At 46.8% G+C, this 21,531-nt stretch overlaps 1 protein-coding gene across 1 annotated transcript in view; it reads right to left on the reverse strand.

Annotated features, from left to right (window-relative positions):
- Positions 1 to 18,284, reverse strand: part of PPP1CA (protein phosphatase 1 catalytic subunit alpha) — a 176,492-nt gene extending 158,208 nt beyond the window's left edge. Inside the window, exon 1 of the mRNA XM_078659196.1 lies at positions 17,822 to 18,284. Within this exon, the coding sequence (XP_078515322.1) occupies positions 17,822 to 17,876 (55 nt within the window). The 5' untranslated portion in view covers positions 17,877 to 18,284. The remainder of the gene's footprint in view (positions 1 to 17,821) is intronic.
- Positions 18,285 to 21,531: the final 3,247 nt, after the last annotated feature.

Here is a 21,531-nt window from a genome sequence, read left to right on the forward strand (position 1 = left end):
TCAGGATAGATTGTCACATAAATCCTCTTTGAAGTCAGAAAGAAAAGTAACGTCAAGCTCCCTCGAAGACAGAGGGTGACATCGGACATTGGTCTTTGAATGCACAGCAAATGTGACATGATCAGATCAAGATTTCCAGGCCTGTTTACAGAAAGGAGCACCAGTTGAAGAATAGTAAGGGCGTTGGAGTGAAAAGGCTTTGCTCCTAGCGAGGGACCAACTCACCCTGGCAGCCTAAGACAAGTCAAGGCAGCAATTTGGTTTACAAACCACAAAGCCAAATGGTAAGCAATGGGCGGATGCACTCCCAGGGAGATTTCTAAATGTCCCCAAGATGTATTTAGCAGACCAAACAGCTGTGCTGTCTGGTAGACTTGAACCAAAAAAATAAAAGGATGGAAAGTACACTTAAAAAAATAACAAAAATCACACTAACACGCACAGTGTTCAGATAGCCCAAACTGGTAATGTGGAAAATGACAATGTATATGTACATAAGCGGCGTTCATTTGTGTTCACCATACCCCTCGCTGCAAGCAGAACGAATACCGCAAAGCATTGGCCGCATCATCTCGCCAGTACAGGCCCATGCACGCACGTATACGACAGCCATTTTAGGCACCAAGGCCTCTCTGCCCACTCCCCAGCCTCGCAAGCATCCCCGACAGCCCCCGGTCTCTCATGCATAGGCCATAAAATCCCCTCCCTCTGCGCGACCCCGCTCTAAAAATGACACCCCTGCCTAACCGACACCCCCTGCATTCTTCCCAGGAACACCCTTCCCCTCTTCTGATGACCCCCCCGGCTACACTTGGCCTCTCGACCCGGTCCCAAGTCATAAAACAAAGCCTCATGGATGTACTCCCCCTGACCCCGCATAGCAAAACGTGATACACCAACCTAAGAGCCCGATCTTATCGCTTGCCCAACCTTAGATCTGACCACCCCCTCTTGCCCTCGTGTCCTGTTGGAATGTCCGGCTGCAAGATTACAATCACATGTTACATTTGGGAGGGGAAACGACATCCGAGCGACTGATGTGGGAATAGGCCTGAAGCTGGGATTCCAAACATGCCTTTTCGTACTTCAAAGTTTCTTTATTGCAATAAGGAATGTTTGTGCATCATAAAACTGTATAAAAGACAGAGCCTCAGAGAAACTTGTTAGAGCACCTCTTGAAGACATTGTGTGTATGTCCAAAATGACAGGCTCTCCTCGTGAGAAATAAAACTCTGTTCTTGCACTCCCGCTTCCAGCGCCTGTCTCTTTATTTGGTAACTGGTAAAAATGGGAACTAAGGCTTCTTGTGCCAGCAGCCTGGGCATCGGTTGTAAATTGGGCTGCTTTTCCTCAATTGGCGTCCAACGCGGGGCCCATCAGCGACATAAGGTCCGGTAAGAGAGGTCCAGACGATGGGGTGAACATCTGAACGATTGGAGTATACCTGCCGAGAGGGCCCACGTCCGGCTGCCGATTGAATGAACTTCACCGATTCCAACGGACCTCTCTCAAGTGACCTACTGTCCTGACTGGGATCCCACAAGAATGCTGCGGTAAAAATATGGAGTAAGAGAACGATCGGGCGCTGGAAAGGGAAGGCGAAGAACTGTCCACACGGTCCGGGTAAGGTTAAGTAGGACGTCTTTACGTCTGATCGATTGTTTTGGAATCTGTATTTAAATACTGGTATTGTTCATTGATTGGTTCATTTAGCCTTGGTTGCTACTTGAAGTATTGGTTCTCTTTGAGACATTCTCTGTATGCAAACAGCGACGAATAGGAACGTTCCTCTCTTTGCAAATAGTGAAGGATAGGTAATGCGGACTTTTGTCCCCCGTTGTAATCCGTCATGCCTATTTTTCTCCCCACTGATTGATTGCTCTTTGAGACATTGGCTGTCTGCAAACGGGGAAGAATAGGAATATTCTGTCTCCCTTTGCAGATAGTGAAGGGTAGGTAATGCAGACTTTTGTCCCCATTGTAATCCGTCATGCCTATCTTTCTCCCCACTGATTGTTTATCGATTTTTATCGATTGTAGACAGGGAATATCTCAAAAGAGCGACAATCGATAAAAATCGATAAACAATCAGTGGGGAGAAAGATAGGCATGACGGATTACAATGGGGACAAAAGTCTGCATTACCTACCCTTCACTATCTGCAAAGTGAGACAGAATATTCATATTCTCTGTTTGTAGACAGGGAATATCTCAAAAGAGCGACAAACAGAGAATAGGAATATTCTGTCTCACTTTACAGATAGCGAAGGATAGGTAATGCAGACTTTTGTCCCCGTTGTAATCAGTCATGCCTGTTTTTCTCCCCACTGATTGTCTGGACATTTATTGTTCAAGGAATAGTTCTTTTGAGGTATTCTCTGTTTGCAAATAACGTGGAATAGAAATATTCTGTCTAGTCTTTGCAAGTAGTGAAGGGTAGGTAATGCGGACCTTTGTCCCCCGTTGTAATCTGTCATGCCTATCCACTCCCCACTGATTGATAAACCAGTTCCACCCGGACCATTTATTAGAGGTAGATCATCTGGCTCAACCGGAGGGCGCCCCTAATAAAAAGGACATACTTAAAATACGAAGCGATCACCGTATCCTGTTAACAGAAACTTTAGCACGAAACGCACTAGAAAAGGAAGGAAAAAGAAATCGAGCAAAATCAGTAGGCCACTGATGAGTTTTTGGACTTCGCTAGAAACAAGAAACGTTAGAAATAGCCCGCAATAAGAAACATGGAAGTGGTGAGAGAAGGCAAGCTTGACATCACGGCAGCCACGAGGTAGCTGGGCTCCGCCACCCCTCACTGCTCCAAACATGTCTGTCCCACCGCCCGCCACGCCCAATAACGGTAACATAAGACAGCTACAAGTCAGCAGATACCTACCCCCATTCCGGAAGCTCCCGAAGTGCAACAGGTCCACGGTCACGCCCATCCGGAAGACGAGGCCTCGACACGTGCAGGGCGGGGCCCGGCTGGCCGCCATCGGCCGGAGAGGAGACGGGGTGGATGGCCCGGGATGTACTGGTCTTCCCATCCTCTTCTTCTAGCGCCTTGCAGGCCACGGGGGGAGGGAGGATGTCTTGCTTATGCCTCCGACCCCCCCCCTCTTTCATCGTCTGGTCCGGCCATCACGAATGCCATCGGCCGGAGAGAAGTCGTGGAGTGGATGGCCCGGAATGTACTGGTATTCCCATCCTCTTCTGACGCCTTGCAGGCCACGGGGGGGGGGGGGGGGGGGGGGGGGATGGGATGTCTTGCTTATGCCTTCGACCCCCCCCCCTCTCTCATCACCTGGTCCGGCCATCACGAAAGTCAGCGCCGGGAGACGGCGTGGGGTGCACTGGGAGGGAGAGGCGGCGCGGACGAGCCTCTCCCACCTCCCCAGGTGGAGGCCCCTCAGCTGCACCCCCAACGCTCCACTCACCCGACAAGGGTTCGTCCACTGTTGCGGTGCAACACCACGCCCGACAGGCTGGAGTCCATCTGCCCTTGCGATCCAACGACTGCCGGTTGCCGCAGAACTCGTAAAATGGCGGTCGACTCTGCAAGTTTGGACCCGGCGTGCAAAGATGGCCAGGTCGCTTGCCAGCTAAGAAAATGAACCCCCCGTCCAGAGGCGTTCTCCTCAGCTTTGAAGATTCTATGAGAGCCGCAGGGGCCCCCGACCCCCGCGGGCCCCTGATGGAGAATGACTGCCATGATTGCCCACGGACCGACCAAGACGTAGCCACGAGACGTTGGCGCTCTCAAGCTGGCGCCAGCCTCAGTTTGAATGACTGAAATCCTGCCGACTCCCAATTTGATCGGTTCCGGTGGAACACCAGTATGACCCGGTAGGAAAGATTGTTGCCTCCCTCCCCCCTTTGACTGATGGTTCATATCGCAGGTCCCTTCTGTGCCCTTTGACGAAACTTTTGGACTGCCGAAAGAGGCTCTGGTCCAACCACGAGTTGGTGGAGAAATTTTGACTATACTTGGACCTGCCTGACCTCACCCAAAATGGCGCCGGTACAAATGAAACTCGCAACTCCCTGTTGTGTTCCGGTTGCTCAGCCTTGATACCATGAGATATGAATGCAGTTTTTTTAAAGCACGATGAGGGAGGGGATGAGTACTGATTGAACACTTGGACGATGAATTGATATTAAGTTCTGACGCGTCATTGATTACCGTATTATTGAAAGGTCGAAGTTTCGACACTTATGGTACTTACCCACAATGAATTTTCGATATGATTTTATTGCACTTGTCGCACCTTTATGAAATCAACGGTCACCAACTCCGTTCAAATAAATATCCCCTCATGTACAGTTCCAGTCTGCTCCGTGGCTGGCCCACGTGGTTATAGACCCGTATTTGTGCGCCAACATTTTTAAATAAAGGTTTTGTGAAAAGCAAACATAATTGCAGCGCTTAAATTGGTAAGTTTCGAATAAGTGGTCACTGTTTCCGATAAGTAAAATACAGGTGAAATGAAGCCACTCGATTACTTGAAGGTTAAAAAGCAGAGTACACAGAAATATCGTAAATGTGAATGGTCCAGGTTTGTTGTGTATGTTTTTTATTATATATTTTTATTTTTTGTGCAACGTAAAGCAATCGATAAAGGTCCCGGTATTTAGCCTTTACATTATGTGCCACATGTATCAGGGAAGTTGTTTCAGATGCCCCTAAGCCACTCCGAAGGAATGCCACCTAGCCCCTCTAGTCTCCGTGCCTAGTGAACAAAAACGACCCTGTACCACTGTAGACCATCCCTCCTCCTCGAAGGAGAGCACGAGTTCACCCCCCACTTTACACTGACTGCCCTTTGTTTTGACCCTTCCCTACACACGATCCGTAATACCACACTTGGGCGATCTATGCAATACACAGTCCATCAAAGATTATCTCCCGCACTACCGGTCCCTCTGGGCTTAAACGCCGAGATGAAAGGGATTGCATCCCGCGGAAATAGGTCGAGTATGTGGTAAGTAAGAGCATCTTCGGGTTTATGCGCGCTGATGTGTTTTAAAACGCTGCCCCCACCCCTTCGTTTTCCCTTCTTTCTGCAGGACCCATCGGAACGCCGACCAAAGTATGGAGAAGACCCAAGCAACACGCCATGGTTCCGCACGGAAAAATTGTATATATTGTCTATGGGGACTGCCCCTGAGAACGTGACGAATTTGTGTGATGTGAATGCACGCGTGTATGCCCCGATGTGTATAGCTCGACTGAATACGCGTTGCACACGTTTGAATTGATAAGGGAAATGTTTTATGTATGACTTAAGTGATGATCGAACGGCCGAATGGAATGGGGAAAAGGGGTCTGAACATGGTGCCTATACACGACGAACAAAACAAAGATATGGCACTCCCTTACTTAGAAATGACTGTCTCTCTCTCTGAACCCAGCGACTGGGAGGGTGGCCTGAAGCAGAAACTTGACGGGTTATTGCAGTTATGACAGAATATGACTCCAACCGGCATCCCAAATAATGCAACCAAGAATGACGTGCACCCATGAGTAAATTCATACGATAACTAAATAGAGAAAGGTTCAGGAATATCCCGGGGTGAGGTTTACCCGAGTACACTCCTCCTGGAAGACTAGGAAAATTGTCAATGTTTAAGATTTACCACCTCCCTCTTGCACCCTCATAGACATGAAACTCAAAGCTGCCCCATTGTTCTCCCGACTGACACCCTCCGTTGCCTCAGCCTGGATACCCATTCGCTAAAAATGATTCGAAGATCCCACGGTGAGTATTAGCCCAACCAGGTTAGTTCCCGAACAATTGACAAAGGCGTAAGTATTTGCAACCGAGGCCACCAGCAAAGGCAGCCAGATGAATTAAGTAGGTTACTAAGGATGCGCAGCATGCAGGAAGAAATTTTTTTGGGCCAAGTACTGTTCTATGTTTTGTCTTGGATTCTTGTATATAATGCATGTACTACCCCCCCGCCTGAATTCATGTGTACGTAATGTATGGATCTACGTCGTCCCTCAGTCTGTGTTTCTATATAACTTGACCCCTGCTGTTCTGTGTTGTGTGCGCATTAAATGGCCTATTATTGTACACGTTTCTCTCTCTTTCTCTCTCTCCATGTCAGACGTGTACCGAATAGTTCGTTTAAAATGCAGACGACTCCCTCTCTCTCTGAGGGTCCCCCTGTTCCCTCTTCCTTTGTGTGGTAACGTTGTGCCCCGCCGGCACAAGCTTAATTGGTTTTTCTGAACACAAAGGTGTTCGGCAAAATTGACAGAAACTAAAACAATTGTAATTTGCCATATTACTACCTCTCCTTTCTGTAAAATGATGGAATTTGAATTGGCTAAGAAGGAAAGGACAGGTAAGACGACTGATGTCCCCTAATCTGGCCTTTTTCATAGGGGGACTATATGTCAGTGGCCTTCTGTTCTCAGTTTGTTAGAAACGCAATCCCCAATGCCCAGATTGCCCCACTTCTCTGCACCCAAGTACGGATGTCCAAAGCATCCTCGTTTCTCCCGATTGACCCCAGCTGATTAACCGTTGCTCCCCGAGAAAAGAATGTTTAGCCTCTGTCCCTCTCATGATAATAGAAGATTGCCAGGGCTTGGGTTAGAAAGACGAGTCTCTACCGTAGGATCCGATTTCGAGGTTGATGGAAATACGCAGTTGATAGGAGTCTGACTTCTCTCCATATACGCCATGAATGAACGCCAAATAGACTTGGTACAACCTAAGTAGAAATGTCCACATACATACTCCATAGTGATAACTTCTGACCGTGACCGATGAACGTATCCCCAGCTACTTGAGATTGGGGGCGGTATTGAAATGTATAAATGTCTTCTCCTGCCAGTTCTCTAGAGCTTGTTTTGTACCCATTCAAAGATACACAATCACCGGAGGAGAGGGGCCGGATGTGACGCACAGCCTAGCCGCAGATCATGAAGCACATGTGACCTCGACCAAAGGTGGAGCCGCAGAGCAACGAGACGCGGGACGAGGCACCACTCTCGAACACGGAAAATGAAAGGATGGAGGGCTGCCTGGAAGCCCTCTGCTTGCTGACCCACGCGTGCCAGAAGTCCCCGCCCCTTTTAGCCCGATCGATGGGCCTGCCTGCTCGTTATCCTTTGCTCCCTTGGTTTGTCTCAAAGATCTGATCCCACTCCGCCCTCTCTCCCCTCGATTATCCGACAACACCCCCTTTCTTTCACATGGATTTTGACTGAGAAGACGAACGGCATTTAGGTAGAATAGGGTTTGCCACGAAAGGAGAAAGAAATGCAGGTGCCCAGCATGAGGCACCCTTAAAAAGATTAGTTAGGAAACAGGACTGTGGTCTAACAGCAGAGGACAGATCGCACCCTGCGACGTGTAAGGATGGATCCGAGCTGGACCTATAGCTCCACCGCCGGTGCTCAACAGCGCCAACGGAAGAAACGAACTACTAGAACCTACCAGTGATGGCTCGCTACTATAAAGACACTGTGGCGAAGACCCCCCCTCCCCTTTCTGGACTTTCTACCCCCCCCTGGACTAATTGCTTGTATTGAACTTAATTCCTCCCTCAACCACTTTGTATTGCTTTCAAGATGTTTCATCGGTCACTTTAACTGTACATTGATGCCGCCGGAAAGAGAGTCAGAACATTGTTCCATAATGTGTACATAACACGACAAATGTAAATTCATCTGTATTGCACCTCGTCTATCGCATCAACTGCACATAGTTATATGCAATCCGCCAGTATTAACAAATGCTATTTCATTGACCACCCATGGCTATATGTACACCCCGTCAGTTATGATAAACACGGAAATGAACTAACTTATGTTAAAAAGCGGTGACTGTGGAAAATGACAATGTATATGTACATAAGCGGCGTTCATTTGTGTTCACCATACCCCTCGCTGTAAGCAGAACGAATACCGCAAAGCATTGCCCGCATCATCTCGCCAGTACAGGCCCATGCACGCACGTATACGACAGCCATTTTAGGCACCAAGACCTCTCTGCCCACTCCCCAGCCTCGCAAGCATCCCCGACAGCCCCCGGTCTCTCATGCATAGGCCATAAAACCGCCTCCCTCTGCGCGACCCCGCTCTAAAAATGACACCCCTGCCTGACACCCCCTGCATTCTTCCCAGGAACACCCTTCCCCTCTTCTGATGACCCCCCCCCGGCTACACCTGGCCTCTCGACCCGGTCCCAAGTCAGAAAACAAAGCCTCATGGATGTACTCCCCCTGGCCCCGCATAGCAAAACATGATACACCAACCGAAGTGCCCGATCTTATCGCTTGCCCAACCTTAGATCTGACCACCCCCTCTTGCCCTCGTGTCCTGTTGGAATGTCCGGCTGCAAGATTACAATCACATGTTACATTTGGGAGGGGAAACGTCATCCGAGCGACTGATGTGGGAATAGGCCTGAAGCTGGGATTCCAAACATGCATTTTCGTACTTCAAAGTTTCTTTATTGCAATAAGGAATGTTTGTGCATCATAAACCTGTGTATAAAAGACGGAGCCTCAGAGAAACGTGTTAGAGCATCTCTTGAAGACATTGTGCGTATGTCCGAAATGACAGGCTCTCCTCATGAGAAATATAACTCTGTTCTTGCACTCCCGCTTCCAGCGCCCGTCTATTTGGTAACTGGTAAAAATGGGAACTAAGAGGCGTCTTGTGCCAGCAGCCTGGGCATCGGTTGTAAATTGGGCTGCTTTTCCTCAGTAATACCCCATTAACAAAGTACCAAAGCTCAAGTCAAATCTCAAAATGGTTTAAATAAGAAAAAGGGGAGTGTGTGCGCACACAGCCATGTGATTTATCTGAAAGAAACCTTTAGCTGGAAAAACACCAAAGGAGAGTTCTAGACAGAGCAACAGAAAAGGTCTGGGAGTTTAACAAGGTAATTAGTTTCTATGAAAAGGTGTGGGAAGGACAAGTTTACCAAGTTTTACATGAAACAAATGCTGTACTTTAAACAAAACTGTTTTTGTACCTATTAAACAAATAAAACTAATTACAGGACACTATACAAACAGAGCAGGAGACAGGAAACCAGGCCAAGACCATTTTCAATTAGTTTGCACTCTCTGCTTGCGCCTACCGTGCGTATACAAAGAAAAACACCAAGCCTCGCTCAGTGTGAGCCTCATCGCAGTTGGCGTCAATGGTGCTGTAAAATTAAATGATGTCACACCCAAATTATTTCAGTTAGACTGAGTCTCAAACTTTGACAAACTGATGTATTCCTATAGGTTCTGTATCGATCCCCCTATTCCTGACCCTATTCTGGTTAACAAACTAACAAGTTAACTAGCAGCCATCCCATGAGGCAGAAAACCCCCATGATGCAGGAACCGTTATCTGATAAAGCCACACTACGGCACAGGAACGTGTTATCTGATTAGGTCATAACGCTTGCCATCTAATTAGACAAGCGATATTCCTCCAGCCCCTGATAAGGCATACGGAGTTCTCAAAACAAATCAAACCTATGACAACCTGGGAAAAACCCTGCGGCCATTGTTTTGATTTCACCGAGAACTTCAGCAAAAGAATGTGCTAACGACCTGGTCGTATGACATCCTTATTGACGTATCTATGTCCATCCTTACGTCAATCTCGGCACCTTAAAGGTATAAATATTACCGATATTGCCCTATGCAAACACACGCGGTGGTGACGAGATCGGAGCAGCCAGACTTGCCGAAGCCCAGAGCAGAGCAGACCCCGCTGGCGCAGCCCCGCCTTCCTGACGCGCTGAGAACGAGAAGCTGTCTATTCTCCTGCCGAGAAATCCAGCTCCGGCGCTTCCGGGTAGCCCTCGCAGGCAGCCTGGAATATCGAGACCAGAGACGAGAGATACCATCCCTCATCCATCGTAGATTCCAGGTACAGAACTGAATAACCCCTCACAGAGAATTCTTTAGTCAGTCACTTGGCAAAACAAACTTAACTTAAACTGTAACTTTCTATTCCCGCCCACGCATTAGACTTAGGTCAGGTACACGGGGTAGGCGTAGTTAGAAACACCAGTTGAGTACGAGTAGTCAAATGTATATGTGTATGTAATATATCTTATTCATTTTAAACCTTCATATGGCTTAGAAACCATATCAATGTTTTTACAGTATTATTTTATACTTCTGCTTTTAATGTATGCACTTTACTTAACCATAAGTATTGCAATAATATCGATCCATTTCTCTTGTATGAGAAAAGAGACTGATCAATAAATAACATCTTTTATTGAACACGCCCGTCTCTTCCTTTTCTCTACAATCTGATGAGACTAAGAATGCACGTACTGACTGAGTAAAATAAATTGCCTTTTGTTCACACGACTCTAGAGATACACTCTTGATTAGGGGAGAGCAAAGTTGTCATGTTCTATGGTTGTCAAAAACTAAATCCCTTCTTGTCTATCCAGGGAGGTTCAACTCCTCCTTGCCTATTCGAGAAAGTTTCTAGTGAACTCTGAGCTAGCTGGCAAACCCAAAACTTTAAGTCTAATATCGACAGTAGTAGACCTAGTTAACGTCTGGTCTAGGCCTATACTATTGAAGGTATTATTCCAATGCGCAGAGCCTATTGGGATAATAGGAACTACACTAGAAAACGACCCGTGCAATTGTTTTTGGAAAGATGCGGAATGAGGGGTGACAGCTAATTATAGTGGGTGGCAGGTATGCTTTTCTCCAAATGGATGTGTCACGGTGAACTGGGGCTGGTGGTGCAGTCACAGCTGTCAAATAGCCTTGTCACCATGCATGGGAGATATACGCTAGACTAAATAAATGTTGTTGCGCACACTTTTTTTAAATTGAAAACTACTAATTCTATTACAAACTTAACTTTTATGCGTGCACACCAGAAAAAGGTTGCCTTCCCCTTCACAATTGAAAAATATGAGCAAGTGACTTCACCCGATATCTGGTTGCACAGCGTGAATTTAACTCATCACATTTTCTTAATACAATGAAACAATGCAACACTCTGACTTACTGTTGTCGATAACTCTTGTTTAATGTCCTGCTATCCACAATAGTGATTAATTAGTTATGAAATTGCTAATCAATTTGTTTGTTACAATATACAACATCAACATAACAATATTCCGGATTCCAAATGAATTTAACATCCAAAAATGAATGTCTCCCAATGCATTTCGGGATCAATCACTTCTTCAGGGGCCTCTGTGAAAAGAATTTAGATATTTTTAATCAAACATAATATATCACAGTACTAAGATACAGGGATAGCTAACCACCAAAATTGCACACAAACATTGCAAAGCTGAAACAGAACCCATGAAAACTCATGATGGTGAAATCACTGCATGCTGTGTAGCAAACTATAATCAAAATAATATAGCGCAGTGACCAAATTAAGCCCTTTGCCCCGACATGAATTCCGGCCCGGGGGCGCAGTGAGCGCAGCGCTTCCATGCTGGTGAAGGCCCCTGTGCGGAAACCGACTTATCTTTCCCCGAATGAGAGTTGTCCGGTTCATGTAATCCAGGTCGCGTCCTATTACTACCGGCGCCTGCCTATCTGCTATCCATGGATGAGCGCTATTCGTTGTTCCTCCATTGATGACGCCGTACAAAGAAATTGATACCCCCTCCCTCCAACGAATGGGATCCTGCAGGACCTTTGAATGCAGAGTCTATCTCTGCGTTTTTAATTTACTGTCCCCTACTCCGTGGTACATCATCGCCCTGACGAAGGTGTGGCCCCTGTGGGGCTTTGCAACGAAACGCGCGTTGGCGTTTTTGTGGGCAACATGATTGTTTTTTCCCTCTCCAGTCCTTATCTGAGTTCCTGCCCCCATTTCTTTGTTTGATGATCTGTTTTCCATCTGGTCACCAATTCACCTAATGTTAATGTCACGTTAATGTACTAGTGTGATTATACATAGAGCTGTGAATGAGAGATTGGCTGTGTGGTAATGAGTGGAGTGTGTGGTTATGCGAGTGAGAGATCTGAACGGAGTTTGTGGGACTATATATATATATATATTGAAAATCATGTGTGTGTTTTAATCTTGAAAAAAATGAATAAAAATTATTAATGTATCACTGGGATTGATGCCTTGACTCTTGTGGGTTGCTCCGTTGTACTGTTTAAATTCAAGGATCCTTTTATAGGGCCACATTTAAAAAAAAATCTGGCAGGGTTCTCTCCTTTGTTCTTATTGATTGTGACGGAACCGCACCAGCATGAGCCACAGGTGGCGTGTGCTCATGACGGCGTGGTTCCGTCATGACCATGCCCGCTCATCAATTGGCCCGCATCAGTGCGGTGTGGGAAGAGCGGCCGCAGCATGACAGAACCACGCCATTATGAGCACACGCTGCCTGTGTCTCATGACAGCGTGGTTCTATCATGAGCACAGAAGAGGTTAAAAACAGACCAAAGCCCATAAACACAACATGCAAAAGCAAAAATGAATCAACGAGTGCAGAAAGTAAATAACTTGCCAGCAAATTTCCAAGCCCCTTTACTGTGTCACCAAGCCAAGACTCAATGGCTGGAAAAATCGCAAACTTACTGGATGTCTGTAAACCACGGACAATCATGATAAAGAAACGTTTGTAATGTGTCTTGAAACACTGTAGAGAACAATACAGCAATCCTAATTACTCCTGTGGGTATTATAGATTAGTATTCATGTTGGTTTGCTATCTTGTTCTCTGCAGAGTTAAGACATTACAAATGTTTCTTTGTCGTGATTGTCAGTGGTTTACAGACATCCAGTAAATGTGATTTTTCCAAACACGAGTCTTGGCGACAATAAGGGGGCTTGGAAATATGTGGGCACATGACTGCTTTGTTTTTTCTGCACTCGTTGATTAATTTTTGCACGTTGGGAGTTTATGGGCTTTTGTCGGTTTTCAATTTGGTCACTGCGCTATATTATTTTAATCACAGTGCTACACAGCATGCAGTGATTTCACCATCATGAGTTTTCATGGGCTCAGTTTCAGCTTTGCCATCTTTGTGTACAATGTTGGTGATGTGGTAGCCATATCTGTATATTAATACAGTAACATAACATGTTTGATTAAAAATATCTTTTTTCACAGAGGCCCCTGGAGGGATTGATGATACCGTAATGCATTGGACGACGTTGATTTTTGGATGTTAAATTAATTAGGAATCCGGAATATTGCTCTGTAAATATGGTAGCAAACAGATTGATTAGCAATTTCATAACTAATTAATCGCTATTGTAAAAAAATAAATGTTTCAGGACATTAAACCGAAGAGCAATTGACAACAGTATTAACGTAGTATTGAATTGTTGTTTCATTGTATTTAATACGAAAATGTGATAAGTTAAATTCACGCTGTGCAACCAGATATCGGGTGAAGAGAGATACACTAGGCCATGCTTCTAATTCGAAGAATGAAACTCTGCCTGTAACAGAACAGAAAACCTAGTTATGTTGCCTAAATGGCCAGGGACAGCTGAAGGTGGTACAACCAATCAGCTACAGGCATTACAGGGTTGGGAGGGCTGTATGTGCACCTGCACTACAAAGGCGAGTTAAGCAAACCATGGCTGCCACAAACTGTTTCTAGTGTTCCAGAGTCGCATTCCCCCCCCCCCCAAAAAAAAAGTGATGTACAGAGTTTGTTGAAGGGACTAAAAGGCAAAAACCAACCACCCTTCCTGACCCCAACACAAAAGTGTTGGGAGTCCGATTCAAAAACAAACAAATGTGGTCCATGACTCACTGTCTTGGAGCTTTCTGGTGTGCGTGAAATGTCAAGACCCAGCAGAAACTCCGGGGCAGACGCAACCCACTGGGCTAGAAAAAGGTGGTGACAAAAAAGAAAAACCACCACAACCTTTATGAGCTGCCACCGTTACAGAACACTACTCCAAGTCTATAAAGGAAAAAAATGACATTTCGGAGCAAAAAGGAGATGTCTGTAGCACAAGAGGAAAGAAGAATGAATGAAAAATCTTAATTGTTTAAGTTAATGAAAACCATAATTCCAATAAAATTAAATAGTCTGCAGAGGAGTCACTTCAACATCGGCAGCAAATACATTGATCATGCTTGATAAAGGAAGTTTTACAACATGCCAGTACTTCCATCAGCATGGTCTGTGCTGAAATATTTAAAAACATGCTTCAGCTACAACTGGGACTAAACCCTAAAGGGTCTTTATAGAAAGAGCCAAAAGCAAAGTTGCTCTTTAATACAGAGCCATGGCTCGTTGATTCCCAGCTAGGTTTGCTCTCTATACATGTACATACATAAAACATATAGAATTATCTGTCTTAGGCAATAAGCTATTTTCTAAGTGTTAGGCCTCCTCCTTTGGCTATCGTCAAGCTTTTTAGCGCTTGGCCGACCAAAATAGGAGACAGGGCTTTGAACCGACATCGGTTACTCACTTTAAGTATCTAATTTCTATAGTTCATCTGCTTGTTATGATCCGGTCGTGATCTGGTTTAGAGGGTGCTCGAGGGGAATACCTCCATACCAACTGCATGTGGGTACACTTACCCACCGTACTCTAAATAAAAAAAAGTCACATGTAGCTAGGATCACAACTTATCGCCCCTGGCCTGGCAATTCAGAGTAGTGCATTTTATTGAAACATGTAATAGATAGCTCCCTACTTAGTAACTACCCAACAGACTAGCCCGTCTCATAGGACATACGAGAAACACTCTTTAAATGTCAGCCTATATTCACTGGGACAGCCAGAGCTGTGTGTCTTCCCTTATCCTCACTTTCTCACCTCTCCTACCTCACTACTTTCGCTCTCCTTTCTCTCTTCTCCTAATGTATTGCTGATTGTTTGATATTATGTTTACTTGTTGATCTTTTTCTGGTATATGGTTGAACCACATTGTTGCACCTCCTTTCTTCTCGCCTGTCGGCTCCTCCCGCATCCTCTCTATCTATATCTCACCTTCTCTCCTCTCAATTTATTTGAGACTGAACTATTTTGTATGATGCCTGATGGAGCTACCTGGTTTTAGCTATAGGGGAGATGGGCCGTGGATTCCCTCCTTGGTCGTCACCTACCCAGTCGGTCTTTTGACATACTTCTTTTCGTCTCTCCTTATTGTCTCTTTCCTTATCCTCCCTTTCTCGCCTCCCCTGCCCCCTCCACTACTTTTCTCTCTCCTCTCCTAATTGTATTGCTAATGTTTTGAATGTTTTGTGTAATTGTTGAACTTTTTCTGTTACATTGTTGATTCTCATGTAAAGCGCTCTGATACCTCCGGGTCTAGCCAGCGCTATATAAAAGAAATTAACCTGCGGCTGCTGACAATATGTGCTCCCACTTACCCCAACCCTCCCCCCTCCGCTCCTACTCTTTCCAGCTTCTGTCCTTGCTTGCGCCTGTCCTTTGTCCCCACCCTGTTTTTCTGTGAACCTCTTCCCTCGCCACTTGAGACTGAACTATTTTGTATGATGCCCGATGGAGCTACCTGGTTTTAGCTATAGGGGAGATGGGCCGTGGATTCCCTCCTTGGTAGTCACCTACCCAGTCGGTTTTTAGACAGACTTCCTTTCGTCTCTACGGTGGTCTCTTCCCTTATCCTCACTCTCTCTCCTCCCCTATCCCACACTACTTTATATCTCCTTTCTCTCCTCCCCTAATGTAATGCTGACTGTTCTATTTAATGTTTACTTGTTGCTCTTTTTCTGGTATATTGTCGAACCACATTGTTGCACTTCCTTTCGTCTCTCCTGTTGTCTCCTCCCGCATCCTCCCTCTATTTTTGTCTCCTTCCCTCCTCTCTAAATGTATTGAGACCGAACTATTTTGTCTGATGCCCAATGGAGCTACCTGGTTTAGCTATAGAGGAGATGGGCCGTGGATTCCCTCCTTGGTCGTCACCTACCCAGTCGGTCCTTAGACAGACTGCCTCTCGTCTCTACGGTGGTCTCTTCCCTTATCCTCACTTTCCCTCCTCCTCTACCCCCCACTACTTTCTCTCCTCCCCTAATTGTACTGCTGATTGTTTGATATAATGTTTACTTGTTGATCTTTTCTGGTTTATTGTTGAACCACATAGTTACACTTCCTTTCGTCTCTCCCGTCGTCTCCTACCGCATTCTCCCTCTACTTATGTCTCTCCTTGCCTCCTCTCTCAATGTATTGAGACTGAACTATTTTGTCTGACGCCCGATGGAGCTACTTAGTTTAGCTATAGGGGAGATGGGCCGTGGATTCCCTCCTTGGTCGTCACCTACCCAGTCGGTCTTTAGGCAGACTTAGATTCGTCTCTCCTTATTATCTCTTCCCTAGCTCCTATCCTCTCTCCCCTGAATCTTTCCCCTTGTCTGCCCTGGGATCACTCCTTACTGGACTTTGGACGTTGCCTTGACTCGTCTACCGGTTTGTGTCCCCCATCACCCTTCCTCTCCTCCTCCCATGCTGTGTCTCTCACCCGCCCCTCCCCCACCCTCATTATCTGTCTACTTCCCGTGCTCCAACCCCCCCTACCCGGAATCTCTCACCTTGCCTGCTTTTCCCCTTACGTATTTGTGCTTATTGTTTATCTCTACCTTACATGTAACTATGTTGCCATTCTCTAAGAAGTGTGTAACCTTTGTAAAGATGTAACCTGTAACTATGATCTGATGCTCATGTAAAGCGCTCTGATACCTCCGGGTCTAGCCAGCGCTATATAAAACTTTTAAATAAATAAATAGAGCGACACCCAACACTAGATGCATGGTAGCTGATACATGAAATAAAGGAAGGCATTGGCTTCCTCCGCCCCAAAACATCTACCATCTAAACAGCAACCACTTGAAGTCCTCTGTCGGATTCCATGTGTACTTCCCAGAGTACTTTAGTCAAGAATGCGCAGTTCCTTCCACTGCTCTTCAAATGGAGGTTTTCTAACCAGATCACCGATGCCTTGTCCTGTTACTCTTGCACCCCTTCAAACTTGCATTCCAACATTCTCTGCACTGCTGCTAGGTCAGTATTATCTATAGCCTTTAAGTGTCACCTATCTTGGCATCTGTCCCCTATTGGGTCACCTCTTTCTCTCATTCCCGTTACCCCTCGCTTCCGACTACCTTTCCATTAGAGCCCTTTACTTTATTTCCTCACGTTATTTTCCTACGAGACCTTTTCACGCTTACTACCACATTTGTGGGTCAAGCTAGCCCATTAGCCCTGGTTATCCTTTCATCCTCGCCCTACAGCTGTTGCACCAGTTCGCTCCTGTCACTCCGCCACCATGTCCTTTCAATGTCACGTGGCCTTTCCAACCCTCGTCCCTCTTTCTACCCACTGAGCCATTCCAAGCAACCGTGACATTCTTTCCCTATTCCTCTCTCCGCCCCATTTAAACGTCGGATCCCCTTCCCTTACCCCAGTTATTCGTTACCTTTCCAGTTCCTACTGTCCTTCCCCTGGCACGGTTCTGCGCCTTTCTGCAGCTCCAGGACCGCTTGACCTAAATACCAAACGTTCCTGCTCCCTTAAACTGCTACCCTTCCCGTGCTCTTTTCCCGCCTCCAGGAAGCCCTTCACATCTTCCTGTGATTTTTCTCCGTGCCCCCCTCCCCCCAAATGTCACCCTTTCCCCGGTCACCGTCCTCATCTTGGCCCTGAACAGTACACTGGGCGGAGGGACCGCAACAGCAAACCGCCCAAGCCAACTGCACGTATTTTCTGGGATTAACATCCCATCCGCGCCACAGCTCTATCCTTCCGTCCACCCTCTGGTTGGGGCGTGCGGTTGGGGTGAGAGGTTTCCTCCCAGAAGGGGGAAGAGGGTGGAAGGGTCAGAAGCACCTTCCAGAGAGGGCAGGGGTCAGGTTACCTTCCAGCAGCCGGCTGATGATGGAGTCGATGTTGAGTTTCTCGCCGTCGCCCATGATGGGTGGGTCGCTGTGGGTGGGGGTAGTTTAACACTGGGGCGGGAGTGAACGAGGAGCCTCTCTGGGGTTCGGTGCAGCAGACCCCCACCGGCCGAGTTTCCGGCACTCTGATGTCGGTGTGAGGGGGCAGAGGTGTAGGGCGGGGGTGTCTGATGCCCTCCCTCCCGCGGCTCTCAGGGCTCCGGCGACAGGAAGAGGGAGTTTGCAAAGTCTGGGAGGGAGGCGGAGGTGGGGGCGGGCGGTCGCTCCCTCCCTTTATCTCCCTCCTCCTCCTTGGGATCCGGAAAAGGAAGTGCAAGGAGCGTCGCGAAGACCGGAAGGCAGCGCCACCTGACGTCCTGGAGGAAGCACTGCTGCACGCGATGGACAACGAGCGGCAGAAGGCGCGCCACCTGCGTGTCCCGCAGCGTCACCTGACGTACTGGACGAAGCACTGCTGCACGCGAGGGACAACGAGCTGCAGCAGGAGCGCCGGCAGCGTGACCCGCAGCGCCATCTGACGTCCTGGAGGAGGAAATACTGCAGGCGCTGGACGAGGGAAGGTAGAAGGAGCGCCGCAGCGACATCTTCTGGCGAGGTGGAGGTGCTCTAGCCAGTGGCCAATGGAAGCAAGATGCGCTGCTGTTTATTTTATTTATTTCTTTATTTCTTTATGCGTTTTTCTATAGCGCGGACTTTACCCGAAGGTGTCAGAGCGCTTTACAATAGGAACAGAACTGATAAATGAGAACATTAAAGGTGAACAAATTACAAAAGCAAACGCTAAGTTACATGAGGCAAAAGTGACAATCGTGAGCAAACAAAATACACGAGGTAGCAAACGGTGCATTACAGGAGGAACAAGCATTGGCATTGCCAATAGGTCTCGCTTGTGGGACCTTATAAGTATTTAGTTTTGCAGCACAATATGATGAGTGGCGTTGCGTGTGTGAGTGGCGTTGCGTGTGTGAGTGGCGTTGCGTGTGAGAGTGGCGTTGCGTGTGTGAGTGGCGTTGCGTGTGTGAGTGGCGTTGCGTGTGTGAGTGGCGTTGCGTGTGTGAGTGGCGTCGCGTGTGTGAGTGGGGTTGCGTCGATGAGTGGGGTTGCGTGGATGAGTTGCGTTGCGTGTGTGAGTGGCGTTGCTGTGTGTGAATTGCTGGTTGGGGGAGTGGGGGGGTGGGCGGGGGAGCAGCAGGCAGATGCGAGTGGAGCGCGCGCTGGAGATGGAGGGGGTGGGAGGACTAGGCAGCGGGAGAGAGGGAGAAAGGAGCGCGAGGGAGGCGTTTTTAGATACATGAAGCCAAAATTACAAGTGAGCATGTTACAAAAGCAAACGTTACGTTACATGAGACAATAGTGACAGTTGTGCAAGTATCAAGAGCAACAAAATACAAGAGGTAGCAAACGATATGCAATAGCATATCTGAGGGAACACGGGCTGGAGGTAGCAAACGATATGTTCTTAGAGGAAACAAGCTTCTCGGCATTGCTGGTTGGGGGAGTGGGGGGGTAGGCGGGGGAGCAGCAGGCAGATGCGAGTGGAGCGTGCGCTGGAGAGGGAGGGGGTGGGAGGACTAGGCAGCGGGAGAGAGGGAGAAAGGAGCGCGAGGGAGGCGTTTTTAGATACATGAAGCCAAAATTACAAGTGAGCATGTTACAAAAGCAAACGTTACGTTACATGAGACAATAGTGACAGTTGTGCAAGTATCAAGAGCAACAAAATACAAGAGGTAGCAAACGATATGCAATAGCATATCTGAGGGAACACGGCCTGGGGGAAGCTGGCTGGGGAGGGGGAGGAGAAATGAAAGGAAGGCTGTGTTTGCGGGGAGAGAGAGGGGAGGTGCTGGTGTGGGAGGGGGGAGGTGCTGGTGTGGGAGGAGTGCTGCTACGGCAAGGCTGTGTTTGCGGGGAGAGAGAGGGGAGGTGCTGGTGTGGAAGGGGGGAGTTGCTGGTGTGGGAGGAGTGCTGCTAGGGGAGGAGAAGCCCTGGCCGTGAATGCTCGTGCATGTTCACGTGAACTGCAAGAAAACGCCGGGCTGAAACCCCTTAGTTTGAAGAGGATTTTGCCGACATGAATTCGATCCTATCCATTCCTGCGGAATGGGACAGGCTCGACCTAAAAAGTGACATGTGTGCAGGTTACAAAAGCGTACAAAGTACAAATAGAGGTATAATACTGCAATAAATGGAGGACACTCAAACACAAGAACAAACGTTACTTAGGCAATGGTGGCACTTGTGCAAGTATCGAAAGCAAAATGTAAGAGGTAGTAAACAGTGTGTTACAAGAGAAAAGTGCTTGTGCATGTTACAAAAGAGTACCAAACACAGGTAAAAGGGTAGTACTGCAATAAATCATAGCTGACAAGGTTTCAGATTGCTACGTGTGACATTTTCAAAATGTCAGTGTAATTATGAGTGATAGTTCAACGACTAGGAGTGACACTTTCTCACAAGCAACATCAAGCAATGAAGATGAGGGAAACCTATAAATATCAGAAATTACACCCATTTGAGCAACAAGAAACTCCAAGAACATCTTAAAAGTGCTGCAAAGCACTAGAAATGGTCTCTGTCCACATGGGACCTGGCCCAACAGGAAGGATGTGTGTAGCACCAACATGAACAAGTTACCCACGAAGCAATCTCAGTTATCTAAGTGTCACACTGTCTCAGCTGACACGTGCACAGACAGACTAGACTGCCTAGCACCATGCTGCATTATCTTCACAGGCTAAGGCCGGTGCAATAATCTTCCATACAACATAGAGGATAGCTTATTGCTGTCAGAAACCTGTTTTGAATTACCCCCTGCATTTTCAAGAAATAAACCGCAAACTTAAAGGAATGCACAGATACACACACTTGGTTACAGCTATTATCATTCTTTTAGCACTAAAAGGTGGAGGTAAAGGGATCAGAAGGAAAAAGAGAAGGAAGAAGAGAAAAAAAATGAAGGAGGGAGAGGAGAGAGGAGGGGAGAGACAATGGGAGCAGGGTGAGAGGGGAGGAGGTAGACAAAAGGAGGAGAGGGAAAGAGATAAAAAAGAATGGGTATGGTTGAGATTGGAGGAGAGAGAGAGATGGCCAAAAGCAGAAATGGAAGGGAAAATGCAAATGTGAGGCACTTGACATATTGCAGCAAGTAAATATAGCCAGACATGCGCTGAACACCTCAGTTGAATTAGAGATGCAGCAGGTGGGTGTGAACAGGCAAGCAGCGCCTCAGACCCCGTCCCCCGTCGTGTGTGAGGCTTTAGTTGTATTTCTAAGAAAACAGTGAGCAACCCAATAAACCCTTGAGGGCTTGGGTAATTAAATAGAAGGGTAAATGTGCCGTCAAGGGATTTTGTTTGAGTAACACTTAGTAATTCGGAACTTACTCAATAGGATTAACTAAAATATCCAATACGAACTTAATTCATCAACATTAGTTAAACCAACAAAGAAATATAACACATGAAACATGAAGGACAAACACAAAGGTGTATTGAAAAAAGAAAATTTATCAAAAATTCAATGGTCAAGACTTTGGTATACAGATGAAATAAATTCAGAAATATTTAGGTTTGCAGGTACGAAACAAATCAATTGTAAAGAGACTCAACAAAACCTAAATACACCTATCTAAAATCAATATGAAATAAAACAAGAAATAGATGAGGTGAAA

This window comes from Lissotriton helveticus, chromosome 1_1 (assembly GCF_964261635.1).
Source record: "Lissotriton helveticus chromosome 1_1, aLisHel1.1, whole genome shotgun sequence".
In the NCBI taxonomy this organism is placed as follows: domain Eukaryota; kingdom Metazoa; phylum Chordata; class Amphibia; order Caudata; family Salamandridae; genus Lissotriton; species Lissotriton helveticus.